This window comes from Rhinoderma darwinii, chromosome 3, assembly GCF_050947455.1.
Source record: "Rhinoderma darwinii isolate aRhiDar2 chromosome 3, aRhiDar2.hap1, whole genome shotgun sequence".
Classification (NCBI taxonomy): domain Eukaryota; kingdom Metazoa; phylum Chordata; class Amphibia; order Anura; family Rhinodermatidae; genus Rhinoderma; species Rhinoderma darwinii.
The window spans coordinates 411,497,423-411,508,053 of record NC_134689.1 but is presented as its reverse complement, the minus strand read 5'-3'; the positions used below and the strand labels follow the sequence as shown (position 1 = coordinate 411,508,053).

The 10,631-nt window shown below is 40.3% G+C and overlaps 1 protein-coding gene across 1 annotated transcript; it reads left to right on the top strand.

The window, feature by feature from the left end:
* Positions 1 to 2,219: 2,219 nt before the first annotated feature.
* LOC142750566 (uncharacterized) lies at positions 2,220 to 10,009 on the top strand. The gene is made up of 5 exons (XM_075859564.1): positions 2,220 to 2,366; positions 7,085 to 7,159; positions 8,198 to 8,293; positions 8,914 to 8,992; positions 9,516 to 10,009. Exons 1-5 carry the CDS (start codon positions 2,220 to 2,222, stop codon positions 10,007 to 10,009), a joined length of 891 nt encoding a protein of 296 aa, XP_075715679.1.
* The last annotated feature ends 622 nt before the right edge of the window (positions 10,010 to 10,631 follow it).

The following is a 10,631-nucleotide window of genomic DNA, read 5'->3' as shown; positions in this document are numbered from 1 at the left end:
TGCCGCTTAGTTTAAGCGATCGATGGGGATCTCAGTGCTCAGACCCCCACCGATCACTATGAAATGTCAGAAGTTTTTGAAAAGTTTAGTTGCCCTTTAAAAGAGTTGTCCCATCAGGACAACCCCCATCCATATGCCCCTTTTAGGGCATTCTCACCCACTTAGGATCCCCCTCTATGAGCCTGGGAGGAGGGCAGCAACTCTAGCCCTAACGGAATTGGACCACCCATCTAGTACATAGCCAGCCATTCATTTGAATAGGCACCATGTAATACTATATTTCTCCTGTAGTGGTCGCTGCAGGGAGAATAATCAGCCAACAGCACAGCCCCGACGGCAAAATCAGCTGGAGCGCCGGCTCTCATATTAAAGTGGATCTTTGTGATGAGACAAATTCTTTAAGGTTTTTTATTAAAGTCGTTCGGTATAGAGGTGGCAGCTGAAGACATTTTGACTTTCTTCTCAAGTAATTCTTTAGAATGACCTTTATTACTTAATCCAATAGGGTAACTGTAGTCAGAAACATAATTTAAGCCTTCTGGGCCGCAATACAAAATCTGTACCAGGGCCATCGACTACCATGTGCCATTAACAGTACTGGTGTCTTCTTTTGGGACACAGGGGTCTTTATACCCCCTCACGCACCAGGCTCAGTAGTTACAGCTGTCAGAGGTTTTCCACCTTTCACATTTGTTTCAGAAAATGTATTCATCTAATGATTTCCACTTCCCTTGTGTTAAGTATCTTCCCATAATTCCATGTACTGTTGTACTGTAGCACTTCCATATCTGGATGAAACCTACGACTATTATCACTTGTTTATATAGTGCCGCCAAATTGTGCAGCTTTATACATTTAGTAGCAGTTCTGTTCCTCCTGAGATTCCTTGTTCATGAATAGAATGGCAGGAAAACTGAAGACTGACACGAGACAAATGAGAGTTTAAGGCCCTGTTCAAACAGAGTATTTTGACGAGCTTTTTGGAGTGGAAACAGCTCTGCAAAAGTCGTCAAAAACCGGCCGAAAATGCCTCCCATTGATTTCAACCGCCTCGCGGGAGAAAGAAGCGTCATGCCCTATCCTTGCGCGTTTACGCCTCTGACCTCCCATTGACTTCAATGGGAGGCAAAGAAAGCGTATTTCGCTGAGTTTTTTGCCCATAGCACTCAATGGTGCGAGCGAACAACGCCGCGAAAATCGCCGCAAACGACGTGCAGGAAGGACAAAATCTGCCTCAAAATCCCAAATGGAATTTTGAGGAAGAATTTTCCTCCTGCAAAAAAACTCAGTGTGAACGAGGCCTAAGAGAGGCAAATGTAACTATCCATAACAATTTGGTCTATAAATTATTGAAGGCCTGGTGAAAGATGAGTGGGAGCCCCTGTGAATGCCGTCAGCTGTTATCACCTTTGGAAATCGAGCAATTTTTCGACCAAAATAAGTATAAAAAATGCATGATTTTCCTGGTCACACTGAGCAGGTTCATGTCTTTTGTGATCAACATGCAATAAAGTTGGTCAAAAGAAAGACCAAAAATAGAGCAAGTTTTCCCTCATCTTTCTATGTTCCTGGGGTTAACAGAAAATGACTAATTGATTTGGGGTCCACATTTGACCCTCGATCAGATGCTTAGCGTCAAGCTCCTGGGCCCAATGTCAATCTGTAACAAAGCCACTCAAATGTCACAAAAGGAATTGATAACACTAATGTCCTCTTATGTGGCAGATGGGCCATTGGGCAATCACAACAATCAGGACCTGGGTGTATCTGTAACCTATTCTACCGCTGTAGCTCTGCAATTGTTCTGATTCGCTCCAAATTGTTTTCTAATCATTGCTAACTCCCAGAAGATTGGTCTTTGAGTGTCATGAGGTCACTTTTCACTATCTCCGACTGAAGAACCGTGATTTTATCCATTACACCATTCCAGTATGTTACTTACCTTGCCCCAATCCAGTGCCGCTCCCTGGCCCATGTTGGGTCTTCCTTATGTCATTCTATGATGTCCATGAAGGTCTACGTGATGTACATCCTATCTAAACTAGTTAACATGTATTTTGACCCTGACTCGTACCCGGACCTTGACCTTAGCCTCGCCTCTGGATTTCTCTCTTTTGGATTTTTCACCTGGTACGACCTGCTGGTTTTGACTCCTGGCCTATCTCCTTGTTACGACTTCATCTTCTTCTCTTGTTTGACACATCCGGACCGTTGTCCCAATGACGATTCTTGTCTACGCTCTGACCCTGATTGCGCATCAGTCCCAAGATTCCTACAGCACAACCAGCGCAAATTGGAGACTACTCTGGGACCGCGATCTGGGAATCGAATCGGAAAAGACCATACCCCTTTGCGGGAATTCTAGGGTAAAGAGCGGGGAAATTCCTTAGACTCAACCGCTCAGTCTATCTGCGTCAAACCAAATGTGGTTTAAGAATTTACTTCCTGATGAGAACTGTATCACAGTGTGAGAAGATACAGTTGCAAGTCTGGAAATATAAATTCTACAAATGTCCCCGGTGGCTCGATGTGTGGCTCCTGTTGAGGTATGAATATAGGAGTATCAAGGGTCTCTCAGTTATTATTGGGGAGGGTGCGATTTGGATGTGTCTACAATTAGTTGCGACGGACTACAGGAAGCAACTCAGTTTGTGAAATTTCTTCCCTTCTACGATCAACTGTGAGTGGTATTAGTGCAAAGTGGAAGTGTTTAGGAACCACAGCAGCTCAGCCACGAAGTGCAGACCACGTAAAGTTACAGAGCGGGGGCGCCGAGTGCTGAGGACCATAGTGCATAAAAGTCACCAACGTTCTGTTGACTCAATAACTATAGAATCCACAACTCCTCTGGCATTAACATCTGCACCAAAAATGTATGCCAGGAGCTTCATGGCATCGGTTTCTATGGCCGACCAACTGCATGCCGGCCTTACATCACCAAGTACAATGGCATGCGTCGGATGGAGTGGTGTAAAGCCACCACTGGACTCTGGAGCGGTGGAAACATGTTCTGTGGAGTGATGAATCACGCTTCTCAAACTGGCAGTCTGATGGATGAGTCTGGGTTTGGGGAATGCCGGGAGAACATTACCATCCTGACTGCATTGTGCCAACTGTAAAGTTTGGTGGAGGAGGGGTAATGTTATGGGGTTGTTTTTCCAGGGATGGACCCTTATTTCCAGTCAAGAGAAATCTTATTACTTCAGCACATAAGACATTTTGGACAATTGTAGCTTCCAACTTTTTGGGAACAGTTTGGGGTTCGGCCCTTTATTGTTCCCCATGACTGCGCCCCAGTGCACAAGGTCCATAAAGGCATAGTTGGTTGGTTGGGTGGTTGGTGGAGAAACTTGACTGGCCGCAGAGAGTCCTCACCTCAACCCCATCCAACACCTTGAGGTTGAACTAGAACAGAGATTACGAGTCAGGCCCTCTCCTCCAACATCAGTGTTTGACCTCATGAATGTTCTTCTGGATGAATGGGTAAAAATTCCCAGACACCCCAAAATCTTGTAGAAAGCCCCCAGTAGAGTGGAAGATGTTTTACTGCAAAGGGGGGGACCAACTCCATATTACTGCCTATGGATAAATACTACATAAAACTTGCAGCCAGTGTACAAATTTAGCTGGGAAAATTGTTCTGTAATAGACATTTGCATCGGTAACAAATAATGAATAAACGTCATCAATGTGTGATGCCATGCAGAATCGGCACATGCACGGTAATAGATGTGTTGCTGAAGCAGTACTTGCAGTTTAACGATAGTGGGCACACTCTGCCATGATAAAACTGAGTCAGAGACACTATGTGGAAAACACTTAGAAGATTCATACGCCGCTGGGTGCTTTCTAGATCCTATCGCAGGCTGAAATAGACTGCACACAAGTGTCGTCCAGCTACAGGATCGCTTAAAGAGGCTCTGTCACCACATTATAAGTGTCCTGTCTCCTATATAAGGAGATGGGCGCTGTAATGTAGGTGACAGTAATGCTTTTTATTTAAAAAAACGATATTTTCTCACAACGTTAGGAGCGATTTTGGTTTATGCTAATGAGCTTTCTTAATGCTCAAGTGGGCGTACTTTTACTTTCGACCAAGTGGGCGTTGTACAGAGGAGTGCATGACGCTGACCAATCGGCATCCATGCACTCCTCTCCATTCATTTACACTGCACTAGCGATATAGATATATCGATATGTGCAGCCTCATACACAAACCCTAACATTACTACAGTGTCCTGATAATGAATACACATGACCATCCAGCCTGGACGTGATGTGTACTCAGAATCCTGACACTTCTGAATCTTTTCTGTGGGATTCCAGCAACGGATACAAAATCTCGTTTAGCTCCGTAATCTCGCGAGATTTGGTTTCACTTGCCGGAATCTCACAGAAAAGAGTCAGAAGTGTCAGGATTCTGAGTACACATGACGTCCAGGCTGGATTTCATGTGTATTCATTATCAGGACACTAGTAATGTTAGGGTTTGTGTATGAGGCTGCACATAGCGATATATCTATATCGCTAGTGCAGTGTAAATGAATGGAGAGGAGTGCATGATGCCGATTGGTCAGCGTCATACACTCCTCTGTACAATGCCCACTTGGTCGAAAGTAAAAGTACGCCCACTTGGGCATTAAGAAAGCTCATTAGCATAAACCAAAATCGCTCCTAACGTTGTGAAAAAAGATCGTTTTTTTAAATAAAAAGCATTACTGTCACCTACATTACAGCGCCCACCTCCTTATGTAGAAGACAGGACACTTATAATGTGGTGACAGAGCCTCTTTAAATGACGTGCACACACATGGTCACACTACACAGCAGGGGGCGCCATACAAGGGAAAAGGAGCCAATATCTAGGGATTAGTACTGAATTTTTGCCCCCCATTACACTGTATGGGAGGCATTATACCGTGTTGGGCAGCTATGAGGGGCATTATACTGTATGGGGTCTGCTATGGGGATATTATACTGTATGGGGTCTGCTATGGGGGTATTATACTGTGTGGGGTCTTCTATGGGGGTATTATACTGTGTGGGACAGCGATGGAGGGCATTATACTGTATGGGGGCATTATACTGTATGGGGCAGCGATGGAGGGCATTATACTGTATGGGGACAACTATAGGGAGCATTATACTGTGTAGGGGGCAGCTATGGGGAGCATTATACCTTTTTGGGGGTCAGCTGTGGGGGCATTATACTGTATGAGGGCAGCTATCGGAGCATTATACTGTATGAGGGCAGCTATGGGAGCACTATACTGTATGAGGGCAGCTATGGGGGTATTATACTGTATGGGGCAGCTAAGGGGAGCATTATACCCTGTGGGGGTGACTATTGGGGCATTATGCTGTGTGGGCATCCATAGGGGCTCTTGGGCAAGGTGGCAGGGCATAGGTGCGGGCAGGGGTCTTGTGGTTTTGGGGAGAGGTAAGGGGACCCAAGCTGAATTCTTGCACCAGGCCTATGAGCCTTTAGCTACGCCTGTTTCTGTGGGAGTAGAGTGTTGTGTGACAAGCTGCATGTGTGCTTTTGGAAACCTCCCATAAAAAATACTGCATTTGCCCCTGATATTGGTTGTCCCTCAAATTTTCCCACACACAGGTATAACTATCTAAAAATGGCCGAAGCAAAGTATCACTGAGTAGAACAGGACTGCCTGGTGATTTCAACATTTTTGTAAATAAAATATCTATCTAGAAAAGGTCTAATAATATAAATAAAACCGAAGGGGGAGAAGAATGAGGAGAACAATGGGCTAGAAAGTCTTCTTCTGCTATACCAAGGTCTTCTGGTTGATGTAAGAGCTCATTATTTCCCTCTTTCTTGACCCCATTCTTGACCTGATTGTTATATTGGCCCATAAAAGGGTTGTATATGGTCTTCAATCACCTGATATAGAGACCATTCACAACAGAAATAGTATAAGGACTACAGAGGATTTTACTCAATTGTAACATAGCAAGACACAACTATCACTTGGTCCTTGAAGGCCACTCTAGAGACCAGGCTATGAGCTGGGTACATATCATTATACATTGTCTATACATGAGACTTCTTTCACCAGCACCACTTTACATGATGCCAGATGTGGCACGGTGGTTCATTACAATTGATGGGTGTATTTAGGGTTTCAAAGAGAAGGAACCCCAAATCTTAGACCTCACATTTGTCTCACTATTACTTTGAGGGCTTTGAGTATTTCGAGAGGTTTACAAAGAGTGGAGAGAATATATTATACGCTGGTCTGGACTGTTCCCTCAGTATTATTAGTTATGTCTATTGTGTATCGATTTGACCGATGCACCCAGAAAGATGGAGTCTTAAATTAATGTGGGAACCTGACATTGTGACCTTGGAAGACAAACACATGGGGATTCTCAGATTGGTGTGAATTGTGTTAAGGTTGTTCTGGGACAAAAGGCAAAGTGTGTCAGTCTGCACCTCCAGCCTCACTGACCAATTTCCCAGGATCTCCAGCCATATTGGCTTGTCTCCTGGCACCTCCTGCCATAGTGGCTCAGCTCAATGTATATAGCTACTCAATAACATGGTGATCACTATCAGGGTATATAAATATACAGTATTATTATGGTGTGGTTAGAGATAATATTATACAATGCAGTGTGATCATTAGGATTGTATATGGATACGCGGGATCACTGTGTTGTCCCGAGCTTGGATCCATATATGTTACACATTTAGTTAGTGGTGGGTCATAATGTCCTCATTCAGCTCCTACACATCCTTGATTCGCACTACATAACCCACTTATCCATTACTTCTAATTACCACCCGCAGTCACACTTGTGTATTGGTGGAGAGTAATTTATATGATAATGTTCACATATGGAGTGTGCTGAGGCAGGAGCCAGGAAGGACATGGGCGGGCAATGAATGTTGGCTTTAGGCTTTGGGCAGGACAATGGACTTTTAGGCGGGGACTTAGCATCACATCATGAACAATACAGTAGTGACTGAGGGGTGGGGCTTTAAGCTCAAGGGAGTGGTCTAAGTACTGCTAGGGGAGGGGCCAGAAGGTTTAGGTAGAATGCAAGTGTCTTGTTCTTTTAGACCATTCTTGAATCTTGGACAACACAGACCACTGCCAAGATGAGGAAGGCTTACCTCACGAAAGAGGATAAAAAGGTACTTGACCAACTTGGAATACAGGTTTAATATAAATCATTTACTTTTCCTTTTTAAAACCTAATTCCTGTTTTATAAAAAATAAACAAAATACAACATTTTACATTTTTTAACCTTTTAATATTTTGACTATTTTATTGATTATCTCTGTCCTTTCATTTGGATTATTTCATCCTCTATTATTTATGTTTATGTGTCTATCTATCTATCTATCTATCTACCATCTATCTATCTATCTATCTATCTATCTATCTATCTATCTATCATCTATCTATCTATCTATCTATCTATCTATCTATCTATCTATCTATCTATCTATCTATCTATCTATCTATCTATCTATCTATCTATCTATCTACCATCTATCTATCTATCTATCTATCTATCTATCTATCTATCTATCTATCTATCTATCTATCTATCTATCTATCTATCTATCTATCTATCTATCTATCTATCTATCTATCTATCTATCTATCTACCATCTATCTATCTATCTATCTATCTATCTATCTATCTATCTATCTATCTATCTATCTATCTATCTATCTATCTATCTATCTATCTATCTATCTATCTACTATCTATCTATCTATCTATCTATCTATCTATCTATCTATCTATCTATCTATCTATCTATCTATCTATCTATCTATCTATCTATCTATCTATCTACCATCTATCTATCTATCTATCTATCTATCTATCTATCTATCTATCTATCTATCTATCTATCTATCTATCTATCTATCTATCTATCTATCTATCTACCATCTATCTATCTATCTATCTATCTATCTATCTATCTATCTATCTATCTATCTATCTATCTATCTATCTATCTATCTATCTATCTATCTATCTATCTACCATCTATCTATCTATCTATCTATCTATCTATCTATCTATCTATCTATCTATCTATCTATCTATCTATCTATCTATCTATCTATCTATCTATCTATCTATCTATCTATCTATCTATCTAATGCAATTGCTAATATCTTTATTCTGATGTACTATGTATCCTTTCAACAGCTTATGAAGCCCGTAATAGAAAAGAAAAGGCGGGACAGAATAAACCATAGTTTGGAGAATCTAAGGACACTTCTTCTAGAGGCCACGCAGGATGAGGTTGGGACTTATTTCCCATTCCGTACTTTATCATATATATATATATCTGTTAGTGCAAGGTTGTAGAGATATCTGTTGGGGTTCCTCAAGTCACCGATGTTCCTACCATAAAAAGTATAGACAAATGTACACGTGGTGGAAACTTTAGAGCTCAGGAGGTGAGACAGCTAAATACTGAAGAGTAATTTCCAGGTGGCATTAGCAAGTTCATGTCTTTCAAGGATGAGGCGTTACCACCATGAAAAAAAGGCCAACAGTTGATGACTAGGACATGCTAAATAATGTGTGACTTTTCAGAATTTTTAAAAGTATATATCGTTATTTCCTAATTGTACCACATGATCTTGTTGGATTCTATTAAAAAAGTTTGGAGGTTGCTCCAAAAATGTATTAAAGAAAAAAGGTTTTATTTTATTTTTAATTTTTTGCACTTATTATTTGCTTTTTTTAAATATATATGTTTTTATACTTTCTATATTCTACTCAATACCATAAAATATGTTTTTATACAATTTACCAATAAATAGCCAATATCCCAATTTAAAATTTTTGTATTTTTCAATTTTATTAGCGTTTTTTAGTGACAATTTCTTACATTTCCTTTCATTATTATTTTGTAGTCATTAAAGAATCCCAAAGCTGAAAAAGCTGATATTCTGAAAAAGACTGTGCAGTTTTTGAAACTGTGTAATAATTCAGGTGAGAGATATCCAAAAATATTTTCTAATTATACCATACCAACCTATTTGATTGTATGTTTTCATTTGTTACTTAAGCTTTGCTCACACTAGCTTCCGTTTATGAGGGAGCCATGACAGTTATACCAGATCCATTGCTGGCAAATCCTAATGGACCGTATTGCCATAAATGAGGTCCGCCAGGGTTCTGATATTGACAGACAGCCCTATATTTGTCATCAAAACTACTGAAAAGCCTGACGGAAACCACATAGGGGCCACATTAAAGCAAGTGTGAACAGAGCCTTAACAGGTTAATTAAACCTTTTGTTTTTTCATTAAACTTTATTTTATTTTTTTTTATTGTAGTTTTTCTATGGAATATACAGTAATATTTGTTATTTTAGGTTGAAGCCTATATGAGCCTATTTGTATGATCTGTAAAACGTACTCATTTTTATTTATTTTTAAAGTGAAAAAAAAAAAACACTCAACGCCAAAAGATGTGATATTCACAAATTTCTTTTGTACGTCTTTGCTTATAGGACCGGAAGATGCCAAAAAGGTCATATCTGGGTTTACTAGTGGGTTTCAGGAAGGTCTGTGCCAAGCCACCAGCTTTTTAAGCTCCAGGTCCAGTATTTGTGAGAAGAAAAGAGACTATGTTGTAGGAAAGCTTTGTCAGCACATACAAGAGAGTAGTCCCAATGAGTGGGAAGAATCGGCATCGGAGGCATCATTTTGCCTTGACCAAAGCCAAGTTACACCAAATCCACCTCAAATTTCCAGAATCCCTGAACACTCTTTAACAATGTATCCAGAAAGAAACTCTTGTCAACAATTTCTTCACTACCCCTCGCCCTCCAGTTCAACAGAAGTACCTTCTTTCGGGCAAAACGAACAGTCTTCAATACACAAGTCAAGCCAGTCTTCACTTCAAGTCGACAGCTGTAGAAAGTCTGTTCAAAGGACTCTCTTTTCCCGAGTTGCCCCTAGCCCCATTCTTTCTTCAACTCTTGTTTGGAGACCTTGGCCATAAATTTCATCTTTTAATTTATTAACTTTTTGTAACTTTTTTGTAAATAAGCATTGTAAATTTAAATTATATTTTGTTTACTTTGTATTTACGTGCTTGGTACATGTAAGTTTTATTGTAAATTAAAGATATATACGTAATATTTTCTCTCGGTTGAGTATTAATAGACAGTAACAAAAACATATCCAATATGAACAACAGATTAAAAGGGTCGTTCAGAATTTGAAAAAAAATGCCTATGGACGATGTCTGGTATTGCAGCTCATTCCTATTCATGTGAATGTGGATGAGCTGCAATACAAAACACTAAACGTGGACAAGTGGTGAGCTGATTTTGAAAGGAAAAAAAAAAGAATACCCTATTTTCTAAGCCGGCCAACCCTTTTCAAATTTTTTATGAAAGTCATAAAAATGAATATATGCTACATATAAATGTTTCACCATATTGCCAAATATTTCATATGGACTCGGATAACCTATTCCCACCCAAAATTAATTGTACAAAACTTTTGACCGGCCCTGGTCACCACTAGGGGTCCAATATAAATTCAAATCTGATTGAGGTCAAAAGGGACCAAATAAAACTGTATCCCCAAGTTGGTTGTGTGGGTCGCCAATATTTTTA